The 20,806-nt window shown below is 41.4% G+C and overlaps 3 protein-coding genes and 1 pseudogene across 4 annotated transcripts; 3 read left to right on the top strand and 1 right to left on the bottom strand.

Annotated features, from left to right (window-relative positions):
* LOC106912558 (urea transporter 1-like) overlaps positions 1–472 on the top strand; it is a 4,127-nt pseudogene extending 3,655 nt beyond the window's left edge.
* A 6,618-nt stretch (positions 473–7,090) lies between these two features.
* On the top strand, positions 7,091–10,712 carry LOC106912579 (dnaJ homolog subfamily B member 5). Its single transcript, XM_014979393.2, has 4 exons — positions 7,091–7,316; positions 7,916–8,174; positions 8,323–8,873; positions 9,601–10,712. Exons 1-4 carry the CDS (start codon positions 7,209–7,211, stop codon positions 9,832–9,834), a joined length of 1,152 nt encoding a protein of 383 aa, XP_014834879.2. The 5' UTR covers positions 7,091–7,208; the 3' UTR covers positions 9,835–10,712.
* A 1,175-nt stretch (positions 10,713–11,887) lies between these two features.
* hwa (huluwa) lies at positions 11,888–15,106 on the top strand. Of its 2 annotated transcripts, none has more exons than XM_088010651.1 (3): positions 11,888–13,067; positions 14,175–14,373; positions 14,574–15,106. In XM_088010651.1, the coding sequence occupies exons 1-3, from the start codon at positions 12,492–12,494 to the stop codon at positions 14,711–14,713; spliced, it is 915 nt and encodes a 304-aa protein (XP_087866777.1). In that variant the 5' UTR covers positions 11,888–12,491; the 3' UTR covers positions 14,714–15,106. The 2 variants fall into 2 exon arrangements, with proteins under 2 accessions (XP_087866777.1, XP_014834893.1); XM_014979407.2 differs by having other exon boundaries at positions 11,892–13,067; positions 14,547–15,106.
* Positions 15,107–16,367: 1,261 nt separating this feature from the next.
* atp5f1a (ATP synthase F1 subunit alpha) lies at positions 16,368–20,726 on the bottom strand. The gene is made up of 11 exons (XM_014979395.2): positions 20,576–20,726; positions 19,457–19,532; positions 19,193–19,362; positions 18,837–19,010; positions 18,540–18,706; positions 17,643–17,943; positions 17,318–17,542; positions 17,132–17,239; positions 16,902–17,046; positions 16,653–16,803; positions 16,368–16,578 (listed from the first exon to the last, which is right to left on the bottom strand). Exons 1-11 carry the CDS (start codon positions 20,633–20,635, stop codon positions 16,500–16,502), a joined length of 1,656 nt encoding a protein of 551 aa, XP_014834881.1. The 5' UTR covers positions 20,636–20,726; the 3' UTR covers positions 16,368–16,499.
* Between the last annotated feature and the right edge of the window lie 80 nt (positions 20,727–20,806).

Genomic DNA, 20,806 nt, shown 5'->3' with positions numbered 1-20,806 from the left:
TTAACATGGCAGACACACATACTGTCTCTAATATGTGGTAAGACTGAAAACTAAGTTAATTATTCTTCGTCAGAAGTAGAAAACTGCATAATGAAAGGTGTTTTGATGTCTTTTTCAGCACTTTTCTGTGCATACGTGACTTCAGCGACGTCAAAACTAATGTCCGTGGTAAGTTCGAAAGTTTCTTACTTTTGGAGGCCTCATCTGCAGGTGTCTCTAAGACATTGTGTCATATTCTCCCACTTCTACCGTCCCCTATCAGCTCGCGTTACCGGCCTGCACGTGGCCTTTTTGCCTGTCGACTCTCATCTTCCTCCTACTTTCCTCGGAGAACCCGGCCATCTGCAGGCCGCCACTGTCCGCCGTCTCCTACCCTGAGGAAAACCAGCACTACCTGAGGCAATTAAGGATGTCAGAAAAGGCTCTGAGCAGCTGCAAGGGAGAACGGACTCTGGAGAGGATGGAGGGATGAATTCTCAGCTGGAAATGTGAAAAGCAGTTGCGATGGGTCTGTAAGAGAGATGTCGTTTTGCAACAGTTTGAATGTGGCTGCTGTGATGTTCATGTTTTCTGCTTATATAACCGGATCAGTTACATAAAAATGAGTGTTTTCTGATTGAAAAATGTTTTGCTCACAACGCAGTACATCTCGCGCCCTGCAGGAGGCGACCCAGAACCACAAAAACAAGAAAGCCACACTGGATGGAAAATCAGGAAGATGGAAATATGTACCTGCACTTTTAGTTGCGAGTTGTTGTCAGGAAGAACATAAAGTAGTTTCTACCATGTGTGAAATCATTTAGGGCTCCCACACGGACACGGGATGTGAGCCTTCTTCTGCTCATCATAGCCCAGTTTTGGAGGGTGCTTGTGGAAAATTTAATATTCAGCAGAGTCTTTCATCAACGCAGACAGTAAGCTGCGGGATATTTTCCAAATTGTTCCCCCTGCAAAACCCTCCCTCTCTGCCAGCCATAATCCATCACTGCATTCCAATCTGTCCTCTTATTTTTTAATCATTTCTCCTCTGTTCAACCACTTTTTATGAACCTGTGTGTTACTTTGTCTTTTTGTCTTTCCCTTCATCCGTTATCTGTCTTCTTTTCGTCTCTCGGATGATAACAGCCAGTCTCGCCCCTTTCAAGCAGAGCGAAAAGATTTCAGTGGTTTTGAAAAGAAGATGACAGGCTGCACACCAGGAGCTCTGTCTGGGTCGATGTTTGCCTGTGCATCTTAATATGTCTGTGCCGCCATTTGGCTGTCTGTCTGTGCATCTGGTGCGCTGAAGTCTGGCCAGAGTGAAAAATAAAGAAATAAATCAGAGCCAGTCACACTTACAGAAATGTGTGGGAGAAGCAGACTTGGGGGAGGAAGAGGGGAGAGAAGGCGTGAGACATGACGACTTCTTCTTCTTGTCTCGTACAGTATACGTTGTTTCTCTTTGTGTTGTTTTAAACTATGTTGATTCATCTGCTGCCCTTTGAAGGGCAGGGTGAGGGTTGGGAGCAGAATGATGTGGGATGAGGTTGGTGTCACATACTCTGTACCCGTGCTGTGTGCTCACAGCAGGGTGAATCACTTCTTTTTTTTTTTTTCTCCCCCCCTCCGAATCCCTTGCAGGAAGCACTCGCTAGTCCCATAAGACATAGCAACAATGGATGACAGAAGCTGCAGGGATGAGGGATGAACTTTCCTCATCTATAAAGTCTCTCACATATTAGCAGCTACAAAATCTGATGGTTCCTCATAGAGTTTGTGAATATAAAACAAAATGCATTTTAACGTTGGAGAGCAAAACAGTTTTTACTTTCTGTCAGGGTCACATGTAACATTGAATCCATCTTTTTTCTTATTGGTTGATCTCTAGCTGTCCAGTCGGTATCAGGGGTAAAGACAGAGAAATACTTTTTTTTTTTTGCTGTTTCAGAAACACACGTAGGTTTTTTTTTTTTTTTTTGTTTTGTTTTTTTCAATTTCAACAACATGTACCAGAATGATGAACATGAAACGGGTGTTCACATTTCTGCTAGACAATGATTCCAGAGTCAGAGCCAAGGAAGCTCTCGTCTGGCCTCGGAGAAATAAAATAAAGCAGCTTGATTGGACCAGCCAGACACCTGACTTGAATCCTGTTGAAAATCTCTGGAAAGAACTAAACATCAGAGTTCATAGAAGAGGCAGAAGCTTCCAGGTTTAAAGATAAAGTGGAAGAATGGGACAAAATGACACCTGAGCAATGCATGCAAGTAATTTCTCCAAACAGGAGACATCCTCAAGAGGTCATTACCAAAGTATTTAATAAATATCAGAAAGCGTCTTCAATACTTCTTCCGTATGTCACTTCACATTATCACACATAACTTAATTCCTGAACTTTTTTGTTTTGGTTTCTTTCTATGTATGGATTATTCGGCTTGTTACCCACACCTGGTAGACATTTTCTGCCAATAGCAACTTTAGAAATATATTTACCTTGAAAAACTGTGATGTGTTCAATACTTAATTTATCTGCTGTATATTTGTCACAGTTCAGATTAAAAAAAAATACTAATTCAGTCTGGAAATGTGATCAAAGCAATCTGATAGGTGTTCTTGAGTTTAGTTGACAATAAAATAAATACTACTTGATGCCATTTGTCTGATAAGTATTTTTTATGTAAACGAACTAGAGAAATACATAACTGTGTCACAAAATTGTCAAAGTGATTTACTGAATCATGTTTTAATTTATGCAGATCAGATGCCATCAGAAACATTACAGCTACTGTATGTTCTCTGCTACAAGAAAGTGGAAGCTCCAACAAAACAAAGGGATCGGAGCCTGTCGGTGCTGCGAAAACCAAATGTGTGAGAACAGCAAACATGATGAGAACAGGATGCATGTCAGCCTTCTCGCCAACCAGCAATTACAGTGTCACTCCTGCTTGATGCTTTAAATGGTGTTCATTCCTGTGAGACTGACAGGACACTTTGTGTTTCTGCGAGAGAGCGAGCGAGAGAGAGAGCGAGATTGTGTGAATGTGTTAAAAGGAAGGAGAAAAATAAGAGAGAAAAAAAAAAAACAGGCCAAATGCAGCCAAACTGTTCTTGTGGGCTGGGAGAATGAATGTCGCCTGTTGTGATTCACTCCATCCTGCTCGATCTGTGAATAGTATCCAAGAGCTGGTATCTGGCGCATGACGCTTCGGGGTGATCATGTTCAAACCAAATTTGTCTGCTGCTTCCTGTAAGACGACAGGAGAATCCCCAGGAAACTCCATCTTCCATTGGAGGAAGCTTCTACGGAGGAGGAAGTATTGCCATAAATGTACGCTCCCTGGGACTGTGCCGCTCCGATCCATGACTATGGTACAGTGTGTGTCGTAATCCTGTAGTGTGTGTAGCGTTGCCTCAAATAGAAACGGCAGACTTCAATGGAAGGAAAATGGCAATAAGGTAGATGCTGCATTTTAGCAATGTGTGACCTTCATCTGCTGCCAATTTCATATTCATAGTAAAATGTTCTATACTCTATGAATTAGTTGAATTGCAACTTTTACTTAAGCTAAAGCTATCACTACGATCACACTTTTGTATATTTTCCCCATGTGTCAATGAATGGAAGAGCAAGAGTAAAATTCCTATTTATCAGACAGATTCCAAATTATGGAGGTAAATAAGACCTCTTTATTTTCTACCACAATGAATTATGGAGCCCCTCAGGGTTCTGTGTTAGGTCCGACTCTCTCCAGTCGAACTAAATTGAATGGGCATGAAAAAAGACTAACACTAAGGTACAGAGGTGTCTGAAACAAGAAACCTTGCTAAAAATACAAACACTTCCGTGGGTTAGAGCTTTTTGTGTTAAATGGTTCAAAAATAAAAATAAAAACAAGGTGGTGAGACCCCAATAACATGTTTTGTGATATGACAAGTCAACACACAAAAAATAATAAAATGACATATGTAACTTCAGAACTTTTTCCATTTTCATTACAACACATAACATATAATATTCAACAAAAAAACTAACAAATCTGTTAAAAAAAATACTAAAATAATGCAACCTAGTTGGCCATAAGGTAATTTTGATTCAGTTCCAGTGTTGAGTCTTCGTGGGTAGAGTCAACACCTAGCAACAATTATGAAGGTTTTTCTTGAGATTTGATTCTTTAACTGAAGCCATTGTTTTGCAGACCGGCTACAAAGGAATCAAAATTTCACTGTGCAAAGGTAACAGTCAGGACAAGTACACAAAGAATCCATAGCGTTTCATGTAAACCGTGGCAACGTAGCAAGTCGTTAAAGAGAGGTGAAAATATTAACAGCAATGCCATTACTGAAGTTGATCATTTCTCAAGTACTGGTTAAAAATTCACGACAGAAATAAGTCTCCGGCGATTGGAGAATTTGCAAAATTTGTACTGGAAAACTGTCACAATAACAACCAGTGTTTTCAAGCTGTCCTGGACGAGATCTGATAACAAGGTATGAACACTTATGCAACAAGATTATTGCAGCTTTTTTTTGTTTTTTTATGCTTTCCACTCTAACAAAATGTCCTTGTTAAATGTCACAAATTGGATGAGACATTTTGAGACGATTCATCAGGGTCTCAATTTTTTACTCCTCCAAATCTTGACATTTTGTAATGTTTTTGTCCATTGTGCTCAGCTTTCCTTAGTTGTAAACCCCCACTTATATAAACCGCTAATATTCAGTTAAGTGCATCTGTGAAAGTTATCCCGTACGATATCGAATGTTCCACCAAGTCCTGTGATTGATGAGATTTTATTAATTGTGCTGACATGCCCATCTGCTCCTCTTTCTCCCTGACAGTATTAATATCTTCTCATTTTACCCTCCACCAGCAGCAGATACATTTAGGCTCTGTTTCTGCCATTTTTTTATTTATATTTTTACTGCTTCAACTTGAACTAAAATCGACACATATGTCTTCTTATCTTCAAAATCTACCCATTAGCACGTCTGGAAAGCATTTAAATCAGACGGCATCAAACTTGTCAGTATCTCAAAATTTCATACATCACAAAATGTCCACAGTGGCATCGCAGGCCGGCTTTTTTTTTAACACATTGGGTTACATAACATCAGACTGGCTTTTTACTCCCACAGCTGCCTGTTGTCAAGTGGCCCGTGTGCATAGCTTTGCCTTCATTTTCATCCAGTAGCACCATTTTTTTTTTTTTTTTTTTTTTGGCTGGCTCTCGTAGGCGGTGCATTTATATAAACCCCTGCATGATCCATTGCTTTCTACACTCACCTGCAAACTTCAACAGCTAATTTGAGGTGCAGAAAATAGCCTTTCATTGTTGGTCACTGGAACATTCTAACATTAGAATTCAATTGTTCTTTTCTTTTTCTTTGTGTGTCACGAAGTCCGAGGGATAATATTAGATGCGGTCTGAACGAGGACATTCAAAACTTTTCTGACATATTTCGTAAAATAAAAGTTTCATGAGGATTGTTGTTGTATTATGCCTTTTTTTTTTTTTACATGTACTGCTGTACACCTGGCTTAAAATGAATGCTATGTCCTGATGTTATGCTTCAGTAGTTTGTCTAGTGTATGCTTTTATTTATTTATTTATTTTTTACTTTATCAATTTTAACCCAGGAGCCTGTCACAAATATTGCGTGTCTAGCAATCATTTTTATTATAATTCAAACAAAAATAAAAAAAAATATTGCTTTATCTCTTACACTTTTTTCTTGTATTTTTCTGCTTGTCATAAATGGTGGGCAAAATACTAGAAATACTCTAGATTTTCCAAGAATATAAAAAAAATTTTAAAAAAAATCCAGAAGTAATGATCTGGTGTCATATTGGATTTATTGTGTATGTTTTTGGTTTGTAGTTTGATTACTTATGCAATGTCTTGCAAAAAGTATTTATTCTCCTTTTTAGGGTATGTACTTTGACCAACTTCAGATATCCAGAGAAAAGAGTGATTCTTTGGAAAAATGCTTAAATTTGGACAGAAAAAATCTGCTAACAGCCATTAACAAGCCCTGCTATATGCCATAAGTAACTTGTCACCTCATTGAGGAATGTGATGAACTACAAAGGAGATATTTTTTCAATAGTGACTTGCTTTTTAATATGTTTCCTCGTGAGGTATGAACAGATCCTCCCACCAGATTGATCCAGTCAATCTATCCAGCTTTCCACAGTTACCATGAGCCTCTTAGTGGTTTCTCTGATGGTGGTTTTACTCGTCTTAGATGCCGACTATGTCTTGGCTCTCTTGTATATGACTCATATTCTTTAAACAGTCCATGATGGATTGTTTAAAGTTTGAAAGTTTTAACAACCTAACCTGCTTCATGCTTATCCCTGAGATGTCTTGTGCATTTCTCTGTCTTCATGTTACTGTTTGTTTATGAATATCTTCTGCTGAAATTATACACAAACTCTATTAACTAATTTAATTAGTTCTCACTGCAGCTGGTTGCACTTGGTTTTTAAAGGGATATCTAAGCAAATATAGCCCTGCATATTATAAATACACATCGTTTTCACATGTTATAAAAAAAATATTGAAAATCATACCTCCATACTTTATAACTACGCTGTACTTGATTGTGGTTGTGATGATGTGACAAAACGTGAAAAAGGTGCAAGTATGCATTATTTTTGCAAAGCAAAACATCTAACAAAAGGCAATGTAGTACTGCGATGAACTTGCTTGCTTGACAAATACATTTGTAAATATTAATAAGAATCTCAGCGGAGGGATTCCATCGTTCAAAGTTGTCTGTGCAGACATAGTTTTTCCTCTCTTTTTTCAGTCTCTCCAGTCTGTTCTATTCGGGGAAAGAGGACTCGGTGTACCCAGTCGTGACAGTCTGCTCCGGTCTGTCTTCTAGAACTCCGGAAACAAGTCTCGAGATGGAAAAGGAGGCTGCAACATCCGCGTGATCATCGCTCGAGCACCAATGGCCTTTCACCGGGTGCGCTGAGCACACCGGCATCCCGTGAGGAAATGGGCGGTCCCGGGAAAGCTCGACCGGGATGCGTGGGCGGCGGAGGGGACGGTGAAAAAGGAGCTGCGGCGGCGGTATTTAAGAGAGCCGAGCAGAGATCTCAGACAGGACGGAGCTTAGAGAGCCCGGAGCGAAAGCGGAGCGATTTCAGCACCACACATCCAGTGGACAGCGATTCGAAGCAGCTCTTAAAACAAACAGACCAAGCAACCCTTCAAATCATGGTTCTCATCTGGACCCAGTTCGGAGTGAAGCAAAAGAATGGAAATGTCAAGTGCAAAGTGCGAGTCATGCATAGGGGTGACAGCTCTGGATCATCATCGTCAGCTGTAAGTACAGTTTTTATTATTATTATTATTTTAAAGTTACATGGCATTCTTTGCCGGCGTTTGTACTCCGCCGGCATCTGTAGGAGATGCTGTCATTTCATTCATTCACATGCTAGAAACGCGGATTCCCTATCAGCCAATCGCTGCGGAGATTCTCAGTTGTTGGGGGGAGAAAGTCTTTTCACGATCCCTTCACATGGGTTACCCCCCTCTCTCTCACGTTGTGTTGAGATCAGCCTATAAAATTTATGCATCTGCTCAGCAGCACAGATAGGGGTGTTTCCCCTTAGAGAATTAAAGCTGAAGGTGATTTCTATCTGTGTAGATAGAAATCAATCATTTCTATCTTTCTTATCGTTGTAGCTCATACACTACAGTTTTCATCAGGGATTCTGTGTGATATATATATATATATATATAAATATATATATATATATATATATATATATATATATATATATATATATATATATATTTATATATATATATATATATATATATCACACAACTGGTGTTAAATTAAATGTCACAACATGTGCATCAGCATGTAGAAAGTATGACAAAGTGATCTAAAAATCTAAATCGTTGTGTTCCTGCAGGAGAGCACCAAGTCTGAGCAGGACACGCCCTGCCTCTCCATCAAACCCACAGGCAAGGACTTCTACAAGGTCCTGGGCGTCTTGCCTGAGTCCAATGAAGATGAGATCAAGAAGGCCTACAGGAAGATGGCCCTCAAGTTCCACCCAGACAAGAACAGTGACCCCGACGCGGAGGAGAAGTTCAAAGAGATTGCAGAAGCTTATGAGATCCTGAACGACCCCCAGAAGAGAAGCATTTACGACCATTTTGGAGAAGAAGGTGAGCAGATGTGACTTCATGTATATACTTTGAACTGCTTCAATCAAAGCTCTCGTGCACAACATTTGCATAGCGACAACTCAAATCCATCAGGAAATATGTTTTGTTGTTTTTTTTTTTTAACAATTTGTCTATTCTCTTTTTTTAGGTCTTAAAAATGGAATTTCAGCAGGCCAAGGCAACATTTTCCGCCAAAATTTCCAAAACGACCCCCACGCCACCTTCTCCTCCTTCTTCCACAACTCTGACCACTTCGACATCTTCTTCGGCAGCGACCCCGATGCCGACGATGACCTCTTCAACCCGTTCCGGCGATCCACCTTCACTCACCTGGGTGGCTTCGCCGGTTGTGAGGCCGGCCTGCGGAAGGGCGCACGGCGCCTGTCTGGCGAGGCCGTGGTGCACGACCTGCCGGTGACCCTGGACGAGGTGATGCATGGCTGCACAAAGCAAATGAAGATCACGCGCAGCCGCCTCAACCCTGACGGCCGAAGCCTGCGAACCGAGGAGAAGGTGCTGAACGTTGTGGTGAAGAAAGGCTGGAAGGCCGGGACCAGGATCACCTTCCCCAGGGAGGGGGACGAGACCCCCAACAGCCCTCCTGCAGACATCACCTTCATTCTCAGGGACCAAGACCACCCAGAGTACAAGAGAGATGGGTCCAACATCGTCTACACGGCCCAGATCACCCTTAAAGAGGTGAGTCTCTCATTAGTTAGTGTCCACATGAACCACATTCTAAAACACCCACCAACTCACTCTTTGTTCTAGAAATTCACCAGACAAACTATAGATATACTTAATTCAGTCTTTTAACAGAACACTTTTGTTCCACTGTGGGCATTTGAGCCTACCACTTACAGTCGCCTGACAGATCCCCACAAACCAAATGGCAGCAGTCAGCCAACACCTCCATTACCTCAGCAGCCCCTGCAGAGGGAGAGAGAGAGAAAAAAAGAAGAAGCTAAATTTAGCCTGCTGCCTGCTGACTGCACCCACAAATCGCACTCCAGCCTCCCTTTTAGCCACTAGACTCACTGCAGCCTCAACAACCAGGCAGAGAAAGAGAGAAGGAGACAGTCCTACTGGCTCGCTCTGTCTCAGCCTCTCAGTTCCTCCAGCCCACGCACAGATTAGCAGAGCAGCAGTCACAGAGACTGACATTTCAAATAGCTCCTCCGTCCTCGTTTGGCTCCCTATCAGTCACAGAAACACTTGACTCCCACACACAGGAGAGAAATAGAACGCCGGTTATAACATCTGTACCACCGTTGCGTAACTCGGAAAATCTTTTCACAAGAACGCATACATAGCATTTAGCAGTTGCACAACTGTTCACGCTCCACTTTCCTTCATTGATTGTGAAGCTGATGTTGACAACAGGCCGCCAGGACTAACTTTTACCTCCCTCTTGATTTGTCTCCAGGCTCTCTGTGGATGCACAGTCAATGTCCCAACACTGGACAACCGCATGATGCCTTTACCGTGCAGCGACATCATCAAGCCAGGCGAAGTCCGGCGGCTGAGGGGCGAGGGCCTCCCACTGCCCAAGAGCCCGTCGCAGCGGGGCGACTTGGTGGTGGAGTTCCAGGTGCTCTTCCCCGACAGGATCCCGCCACAGTCCCGCGAGATCATCAAGCACAGCCTGGGACAGTGCTAGCCTGCTTCACTTCTACTTGACACAGCATCACCATGTGTCTTTCTCAATTCTGAAACACATCCTTGCCTAAGGTGCTAATTTCACAACCAATCACAACCTCTTATTGTGCTTGGAAAAGGCAAGCAGAGCTGAGTTGGAAGTCAAACTGGACTGTAGAGAGGAGGCTTTCTGAACTAGTACAATGCACAACAGCTTCTGGTGCCATACGAGTGGTAGCTGTTGGACTAACGAAGGGTTTTTTAGCTGTCTGAGGCAAGCATTCACTCAACAGCCTTCTCCTAGACGAAAAGGTGTACATGTACTGTTATACTTGCAAACTTATGGCAGGATATCAGTGTGCTATTTAAGTCTGTACAGACTTACTTAAACCTGAGTGGCAGAAACAAGCAAAGAAAAAAAACACCACCTTACTTCTTTTCTTCTTATTCTTCTTCTTCTTCTTATGGTTATATGGTGCTCATATGACTGATCTTTTGCATTGTTTTTTTACAATAGCAAAAACTACTTGTGTGCAAAGGTCTACTTTGTGTGCAAAATGAAAAAATGTTGTCTCTAAAAGAGATTCACTTGTCAAATGTTCTATTGAATGACTAGAAAAGTTTGTATATGATCTGCAATAAGAACTGCTGATGTGTTCCTACTTTATTCTACGGCATGAAAATTAAAATAAAATGATAAAAAAAAACACACAAACTTGACTGCGGGTTTTCTATTGTTGCATATATACAAGGACCTCAATTTATAGACCTAATTAGGTCATTAGGCCTATAAACAAATGAATAAGAACATCTTCTTCTCTGTTCACCAAAACACAATCAGGTCAATGTTATCAATGATTATTGATTTACAATACAAATATACAGAATCATTTTTATTGCATTAACATACTATTTAAAAGTTACACAAATTAAAATGTAGAGTGCTCTTTTTCTAGAGCTCCAATTATAAATAAATAATAAATAAATTTAATTAATTATAAATAAACTTTCAAGTCCATTACAGATATTTTAACAGAAATGATCTACAAATGCAGTAAATGTTATTTCTTGGTTTTCTATTTTTAATTTGTCAAGCGCTCAAAATTTTTTTCCCCATCTTTTCATAATGGGTTAATTATGTGTAGAATTTTAAGGAAGGAGGATAATTCAATGCAATTTGGAATAAAGCTGAAACATAAAATGTGGAAAAAGTGAATCGCTGCATACTTACATGGATGCAAAGTACATGAACAAACTGTAATCTGTCAGACAAATAAGAACAGATCGTCCCCACAATTAAGTGCGTTGGTGGAGCTATCTATTCTGTGGGGATGCTATTTTATGCAGGGACAGGAAATCCCTGCATAAAAACAAAAAAGGAAGATGGATGAAGCTAAACATTTGAAAGCCATTAGGGAAAAAAACATGTCAGAAGCTTAAAAAAAAAACTTGGGACTGGGTTGAAGGCTCACCTTCCAGCAGGACACTAACACTGAAAATACAGCCAGAGCTAAAGCTTAATGGTTCATACCTGCTGTGTCCAGTCAATCCTCAAGCTTCAGCGTTGACTTGACTGCACTTATCTGAATCAAATGATTCCTGGCCTCTGCTGAGGGGTTCATTCAGTTATTCTGAATTAGATATATTGCAGAAAGTACACAGCTAAAACGCAGGGCATGCATAGTTTAGCTCAAACTCTAGCTTGATTGATGTCCTGTGATCATTTGTTATTTAATTATTTATTCAGCCATCACAATCTTTCACTTGAGTCATAGACAATTTCTAAATAAAAAAAAACAATGTTTTTTAGAGTATACTTGTAAAACCCTTTGAAAACAAGGTAGCATTTTTCTTCCATTCCACAACTATCTATTTCTTAATCTGTTTATTGCATAAATTCCGATTAAAATGCATCAAGCTTTTAGTTCCAGTTCATGAACATGTAAAATGTCCAAGAGGCATGATTACGTTTCAAGTCACTGTGGACCTTGTTCTGTTCTCTATTGTATAAAGTCTTGTCTGCGTTTTGTAACTTCGGCAAATTTTCACATTTGATGTCCTTTTGTAGTTTTCCAGATGTTGTCTTCTGTATAACTCTACGAAACATGTCATCATTAGCTACAAATACTAATTTAACCCCAGCACTGTGGCAGCTTTGATTACCAGGAGATGTTGCTATCTATCGTGACACTTTGAGACAATAAATAACAACATATATAACCTTTACACCTTTTCTTATGTTTGATACCTCAAATCCGTTCGGCGGAATTGCTGCTACTCAGTCATATTGGACATAATTGTAACTGCAAAGCGGCTGAGCCTCAAATCTGTTGAAATTCAGGAGAAATCTACTGCCATCTAGCGGCGGGTGATTCCTACAACAGAATCTTGAAAAAAAAAAAAAAAAAAAAAGACACACCTGTTGAACTGCTGTTTGTTGCCGGGCTTAATCAATGGCCGCGTCCTCACTTTTGCGATATTTATATCAGTAACATTTTTATCCACAGTAATGGAGAAGAATGCGATGAAAAGTAGAACTTGCGTGATTTTCCAAGATCAAACTTGAAGTAATTCCCACTGATTGGAATATTAAAGCACCTGTGTGAACAGAGACTAGGCGTAAGGGCTTACGGAGACCTGCGTTCAAAGAAATTCACCCGCAATGCGCTTGGGAATGAAATGTCGCAACCACGTCAGACCACTCCACACAATCTGACAGAAGGCTACTCTGTGACAAACCTGACCTTAGTTGTCCTCCTGCTCATCCCCTTTGTGGTCATTCTCCTCCTGCTGAACTGTCTCTTCCTGGGCTACAAGGTCCTGGTCCTGTCAAAGAAGACCAGCAGACCGAGGCGGGAGGACACCGAGGAGATGCTCCTGCGATCCACCCTGCCGAGACTCAGAGTATCCGACGTGGCCTTTTCCCCTCTGCGGGACGGGAGGACAGCCTACATGTCCCTGTCGGAGCCCGTCCTGTCCCACCCCGTCACTTCTTCAAGGGCGTCGTCCAGAAACGGAGCCGGGTTGCCTCGCCGGATCCGGCTGCTGAGGCCCGACGGTGCGACTGGCTCCGGGTCTCTGAGGGCGCCGAGCACCATCCGGGCCGCGTCCTCCGCGCAGGGCTTCACCCCCGAGGCGCCACTGACTTCCAGTAACAGTAAGCCGTGCTGGTGTCGGAGTGCTCCGGTTTTACTGCAGTCCAGCGATACGGAGGCTAACTCCAGAGTACATCTGGCTCCACCAAACTCTCCAATGGTGAGCGAGTTCTTTGTGTGAGAGGATGACAGACGGTTGCGTAAATGTTAGTTTAGATCCGTTCAGCAAGTGTTAAGGACTTTGTATGTTTATCATTAAGATGTTGACAGTGCTCAAGGTATTATTACAGGCAGAAGACTTTGATGCAACTTATTTCAACCCTAATTAATTCATAATTCACTTAGATTTTAGAGCAGGGCCTGTCCATCATTTGACATTGTTTGCTGGTTTGTTTCCCATTAGAAGGTTATCCTTTTCTTTACAAAACGTATTCACTCCAGTCCTCACACATGAACTTTAATGAGATCCTAATCTTATTTGTCCATCATCCATGTTACTCTACTTAACAGTTTCAATGTGTGTGGGATAATTTCCATCAAAAATTGGGAAGACGTACTCCATCTGCATTATTCCACCCAGTTGGACCAATACTACTAGCAGGGAGACAGAGCCTCAGCATGATGCTACCACTGCCGTACTTTATGGTTTATTCAGTGTTGTTAAGCCCGAGGGCCTCACATTGACTTCTACCTATTTTGGAGCTCTTGCATTTACTCTTGGTCACTACCCTATGTTAAGCAAATGTCATATTAGCTTCCCTGTCAACCGGGAGATTAGTGTCACTGGATATTCCTGTTTATGACAAGCTTGAGTCTTTGTGGTTCTTGAACATGCTGACCAATTTTTTAAAATCCAATCTGAAGGTGACTGTCAGAAACTGGGAAAAATCTGTGTTCAAACATTAGACTTCTATTTCTCAACCCTATTGAAAAATTGTGAATTGTGCTTAAAGAGCTTGATCTGTGCATGTAAAATCAACCAATCTATATTTAACCCCTAACTAGAGGAATGGTCAGATGTCCTTTCCAGAAGTCTTTTGATTATTGCGACAGTATATAGTTTATTTGAAACTTGCTCAGAAACTAGTGTATCTATATATTTCAGTCAATTTGTGATGACGAGTCAGCACAAGATACTGGGTCTCTACCAACTAAGGACAAATCAAAGGAACTGCGACAAGAAGTGGATTTCTGCAGTCTACAGCTGGGGGCTGGGTTTTTAATTCATCTGTCAGCAATTATCCATTTACTTTTCCTTGATTCACAGGAGGAAGCAGATCATGTGGCTCACATTCGTCGGAGCAGTACTTACGAGAAGCTAACGGAAGTGAATGCAGCCGCTCCTGTGCATCCGTACGACAAGCTGTTCACGGAGTGTGAGCACACGAACCTGACCTCAGAGACATCCAGTCTGAACACCTCTGCTGTGGGTCCTGGGCTGGACAGTGACTTCGGAGCAAGTGCAGGTACAAAAGTCTCCTCCACTCAGACTGTCTTAAATGTATTTAAAGTTCATGTGACATTAATTTTCTGACTTCTGTAACTTGGATAATGTGGATGAGGCAAAATGACATGTGGTTGCTGGCAGTTATTTGCATCGTTTATAACAAAGCAGAGGTGTGGGCATCGTGTCTTCCAGGTGTCTCCCTTCGCATTTTGTCTGCAGATAGCGACGGCCTGTCCAACGGACTGCTGTCTTCAGCGCTGGAGTGGGACTATTACGACCCCTGTTATGTCAGACAGAATAATATACCCAAACATAATCACCACAGGCCTGTGATCCACACAAAACAGTACTGGGTATAGTTAACAATTTTCTTAATGCAGATTTTAAATGTTTGTTCCAAATAGCATACCGGTGTGCGTGTTTTAATATGAGTTTTTGTCTTAAAAGTAATCACTTAATTTATACACCGTTAAGTATGTTTTGTTGTAGAGTGCACTGTCCCACTGTTCATAATGTTACGTTAACACTGAACTGTCACTTCAGTTTCTGCTAAATGTTTAATCAGCGTCCTTCACTCAACATTCATAGAGGTTGTCACTATTTTTGTTTTCACTATTTACAGTGGATTTAGCTTTAGGTTTCACCATTTCCTCACCTTCATAAAGTTTGTTTCACTGCGCAAGTGGTTGTTATTCACCCAATTAATGAAGGCTTAAGAATTTAATAAAGAGTTATATTTTAATAAATTGAAACAGTAGTCTTACATTTTATTAAAAACAGAATCCATGTTGCTTGAACTCCAGCGTAAGGTTTCCACAGTCTGTAATGATTTGGGGAGCCGTGTCATCTACTGGTGTTGATCCATTGCGTTTTCTCAAGCTCACAGTAAATGTAGACGTCCACCAGGAAACTTTTAGATCATTTTCTTCTTCTTTTCACTGACAGGTTTTATGGATTTGCCGATTTTCTTTTCCAGCAGGACCAGTCTGCCAAATGCACCAAACGGTGGTTCAATGCGGTGTTTCTTTGCTTGATTGGCCAGCAAACTGGCCATTTAAAATCTCGTCACAGATTCCCATTCACCTTTAGGTGTGCTCTGCACTGATCTAAAATATTCGATTGTAGTAAATTATTTAGGTTCCTTACTTTGCAGCAAAGTGAAAACCCTCCCCAGTCTCAAGCGTGTCTCTGGTGCTTCCAGTAGAGTTTATTTCAAGATTGAATTGTATTTAGCTCCATCAAACTTTTCCATCAACTCTGATCTGCTTCCTTGCCAGGTCTCCTCAGAATGATGCTGCAAATGCTATATTTATGAGTGCAGGTGGGTTCAGAAAGATGTGCAGAGTTTTCCACCACACAACACTTTCCAAGTATGCCAAAAAGAAATATGTTGGTCTCTGCTGAGAAGAATACCATGTTCCATGTGATTTCATATACCCAACATAGTTTGAGGTTCTGCACCCTCCATTTTCAGAGGACTAATTGAGATGTACAAAGCCTGGGATTTTATTTAGTATTTATTAATTAGATGGCATCAGAAAGGATTTGGCTGCTTTTTATTTTATATTGGGGTTTCGAAGTAAAAGGGAGTTGAGTACAAATGTATGCCACACTTTTCAAATTTGCAAAAAAGACAAACGGAAACCTGGTATTTCCTTTTACTTAAATTGTACCATCTAAAAGTCTGCTGATCCATCACATAAAATTCCAATAAAAAATATGGAATTTCAAAAGGTGCAAATATTTAACAGATATACTTTAACAAGGAAATTAATACAATTTGGTTATTGCTGCTCTTGGCCAGCAGAGGGACCTCTAATAATACTGTTACATTCACACCTTTCACATTGAACCTTTTTCATATGAACATAAAGGTATTTAAACTAGATTTTGTACTACTTAAAAACTAAAGCTCATTGTTGATAAAATTTTGGTTTCCTTGCCTACAGTGGCACATATATGATTGTGTACAGCAGAATAAGAAAACTAAGCATTGAGAAAAAGACAGCAATGTCACTTAGTCGGAACACTTTATTTAGCTTTAGGAGATATCTGTACATAAAATCCCTTGAACTTTTCTTAAATTCATTGAAAGCATAACTCGTGCTCTGCTTTGGAAACAAACAAGACCAAATGAGTGTCATTTCACTCGAAGCTAGAGAGGAAATTCAAAACAATCTGCTTGAGTTTAGCATCAGAAGCTTCAGATATTTTCCCATCAGCCCTGCAAAGAAGAGCAAAACTGTTACAACGCATTCTTACAAAGGGGAAAAAATAGATGCAATATCCTTTTCTTACTTGATAGCTGCCAGCAAGTCTTGCTGCTGACTCAAGATGTGCTGAAGGAAAGCTTTTTCAAACTTAGTGATCTTGCTTGGTTCCATCTTGTCAAGGTGTCCTCTCACTCCAGCATAAATGACTGCTACCTGTTCTTCAATGGCCATCGGAGCTGAAAGATAAAAAAATAAATAAATAAAAAAACAGACAATTAGAGTTGAGAATGAATCTCATCCACATGAAAACCTGGAGCAAGCAGCTGACACTCACAGTACTGTCCCTGTTTAAGGAGTTCAGTCAGACGAACGCCACGGTTCAGCAGCTGCTGCGTGGCGGCGTCCAGATCGGAACCGAACTGAGCGAAGGCGGCCACCTCTCGATACTGGGCCAGCTCAAGCTTCATCGTACCGGCCACCTAACGACGGGAAGCATAGGTTGCTTAAAGTGAAGCATTTGACAACAGAGGATACTTCAGCTTCAGGCCCTGAAGCAGGACTAACCTGCTTCATGGCCCTGGTCTGGGCAGCGGATCCAACCCGTGACACCGACAGACCGACGTTGATCGCTGGACGAATACCTTTGTAGAACAGCTCGGTCTCCAGGAAGATCTGTGTGAGGAAACCGCATTTAAGGAAAAGCTAGAAACTGAGCATATCGGCATCCAGCATGACAAATCAGCTGCTCGCCTGTCCATCTGTGATGGAGATGACATTTGTTGGAATGTAGGCCGACACATCTCCAGCCTGTGTCTCAATAACAGGAAGGGCGGTCAGGGAGCCGCCGCCAAAGTTATCGTTCATCTTGGCAGCTCTCTCCAGCAGACGGGAATGCAAGTAGAAGACGTCCCCGGGGTAGGCCTCGCGACCTGGGGGACGGCGGAGCAACAGGGACATCTGACGATAGGCGACAGCCTGCAGAGACGATCAACAAGGTTTAGTCAATGTCCAATGCAGGACCTGGGTGCTATCTTTTCTAAACCCCCCACCCCCGAGGCAGAAGTTGAAGTTTCACCTGCTTTGACAGATCGTCGTAGATGATGAGGGCATGCTTTCCGTTGTCTCTGAAATACTCCCCCATGGAGCAGCCAGAGTAGGGAGCCAGGTACTGCAGAGGCGCAGCATCGGAGGCAGTGGCCGATACCACGATGGTGTACTTCATAGCATCGGCATCTGTCAGCCTCTTCACCAGCTGAGCCACAGTGGATCTCTTCTGGCCAATAGCAACGTAGATGCAATACAGCTTTTTCTTCTCGTCAGTTCCGTCGTTGAAACGTTTCTGGTTGATGATGGTGTCGATGGCGATGGCGGTTTTGCTGCAAAACAAACGCAGGAACCTTAGCTGACATTCAGAGTGATATACAAATAATGAATATCTATATCCCTTGATATTTTTTAATCGCAATACAACCAGAAACTTCAATAGTGTATTCCCAGTTGGAATACAGTCTGGACCCAACATTGGAATATGCTTGAACCATTGCATATTATCTCTGACTGTATGTCTGGTGTCATTGTCCTGCTGGGAAGTGAACCTCCACACTAGTCTGAAGATTTTTGCAGCATCAAACAGGTTTATTTAGCTTCATCTATCTTTTCCCATTAATTCCAACCAACTTCCATGTCCCTGTTTAGGAAAAACAGCCACTACCATGATTATATTTCATTCTAGATGTTTGGGGTGATGCTTGGTGTTCCCATGGTGACAAACTGGAAGACAAACAGCTCCAATGTCCCTTAAATTAGTTCATCACTGCAGAAGAAATTACTATAAAATAATAATTAAACTTACAGAAGTTATGTGGAACCCAAAATCCCACTTTAATTGCTGCAAGGGCAAATAAAACCACTGCAAATAACATCTCTGCATGCTGAGTGATTAAAATATTCTCTTTGAGCAGCATCCCGTTACCCAGTCTGCCTGTCTCCGATGATGAGCTCACGTTGTCCGCGGCCAATGGGGACCAAGCTGTCCACGGCTTTGATGCCGGTCTGCATGGGCTCCCTCACAGAGATACGGGGAATGATACCAGGGGCTTTCAGACCCACACGCCTGCGCACCTTGGAGCCGAGAGGGCCCTTTTGGAGAGGACAGAGAAAGAAAGTCATTATGTTTCTTCTAGCAACTAAGAACTTGTGGAATTAATATTAGAACAACCCCCGAAAGACAACACAACAACCCAAGGGAGCAATAAATTAAAATGAGTACCTTTCCATCAATGGCATTTCCCAGAGCATCAACAACTCTGCCTAGGAGTTCTTCACCAACAGGCACATCGACGATGGCGCCAGTTCTTTTGACGATGTCGCCCTCTTTGATCAGCTTGTCATTACCAAACACCACAACACCAACATTGTCAGGCTCCAAGTTCAGGGACATGCCCTGGAAAAGAGAACGCTTGATTTCAGAAGCAGCCATCAAATGCACACAACAAAATTATAGATGTTAAATAAGTGCAAAGATTCAGCACTTGGAATAAGAGACCAACTTTGTTTATCAAGCAAAAATAAACAAAGATACAGTTTCTCCAGGTAGAGTACTGAATCTAAGGTTTACACCATCACCTTGAGACCAGAGGAGAACTCCACCATCTCCTCTGCCTGCACATTCCTGAGGCCGTACACTCTGGCAATACCGTCACCAATGGACAGGACACGGCCAGTCTCCTCTAAATCGGCGCTGGTGTCGGCTCCCATGATCTTCTCCTCCAAAATGGATGACACTTCAGCTGTGCCTTTACAGCGTAAATTTTTAAAAAAATAAATAAATTTGTTACGAATAAATCCAAAAATTCATAAAGACTTGCAGGAGCTTCTTGACACACTGACCTGTTTTTTGGAGCCGGTGCTGGGCGGTGTGCAGATTCTTGGCTCCGACGCATGCTGCTGCAACGTTCTTAGATACCTTTGACACAGAAAGAAATAAGTGAATTAGATTTATGTAGTTGGAGAGCATACACCGATCAAATGTTTCAAGGTGTACCAAGGTTACATTTCAAAACTGCTTAAACTTTAAATAATTTTGTCCCTACTTTAAGGGATGTAGGCACTGGGATGCCAGAGAAACTGCCTGAATCATAATGTGCCTCGTCACAGGATAGACTAAAAAAAAGTCAGAAGTTATGATTAAATTATTAAAAATTCCTCTACTGTACTTTCAACCAAAACACATTACTACATGCCAAAGCTGAAAGGATAGGGAGGTTTTTGGTTTGTTTGGATTTTTTTAATTTATTTATTTTTACTATATTTGTACAACGTAAGCATTTAATGCAAGCTCAAATTTTGGCTGATATGACTAGATCATTAAAAAGTTTGTGAAACTATTTTTAAAAAGAAGCATTATATTAACATAATTAAGAAGTCAGGCTCACTTTCACATGAACCTAAAACTTAACAGGAAGTATTCAGAAAGCAGGGAACAGATTTCACCCCAAAATTAAGACAGTCACTTGAGAACACTTGTTGATTATTGCTGGTTAGAAAATGCTTGCGTTTCAAATATCTCAAAGTGAATAATATGGCAGCAGAACTTGTGTAGAAATATCTAGTTTAATGAAAAAGGATGACAATCCACAGTTTTATGTTACTTATATCTCATCATCTGTACACTTCCCAATCCACTATTGTGGCAGCTAGCTAAAAGAGAAACGAGCCTAACCTTTAACCGATGGCTTAAATTATTAAGCCTTCGTCACAACAGAATCGCTTGCACAGTTTCAATCATCCAGGGAACCAACCTATTATTTATAAATTATTAGCAAGATATTGCAATATCCCAAATGTCTTTCAGCTGCATAATGTCAACAGAGGGGACTGGGAATGTGAAGGGCTCTGTGTCCTCCAGTGCAAAGACAACTGAACAGCAGCGGTTTCAATATGAACAATTCCTTTTTTCATGTCCAGATAAAAGAAAAGCAAAAACATAAATAGGTTAGAAGTGCTTACAAATCCAGCTCTTCGTGGTAGGTTGCGGGCAAGAGCCGCTGCGAGGCGAACTGACAGCATGTTTGAGACCTGAAGATACGTCCTGCTCCCGGGGCCGAGAGAGAAGGGTGGCGGATAGGGCGGCGCTGTGTATGGAGGTCACAGCAACCCGGAAGTACTTCAAAATAAACGACGGCGTTAATTGTCTTTTTTTTTCTTTCTATCTTTCTTTCATTTTTACTGAATATACAA

The sequence above is a fragment of the Poecilia mexicana genome, unplaced genomic scaffold (genome assembly GCF_051168715.1).
Source record: "Poecilia mexicana isolate PSO_F unplaced genomic scaffold, ASM5116871v1 scaffold_12, whole genome shotgun sequence".
NCBI classification, from domain to species: domain Eukaryota; kingdom Metazoa; phylum Chordata; class Actinopteri; order Cyprinodontiformes; family Poeciliidae; genus Poecilia; species Poecilia mexicana.
The sequence above is the reverse complement of the archived record's forward strand: the minus strand, read 5'-3'. Positions and strand labels throughout refer to the sequence as shown.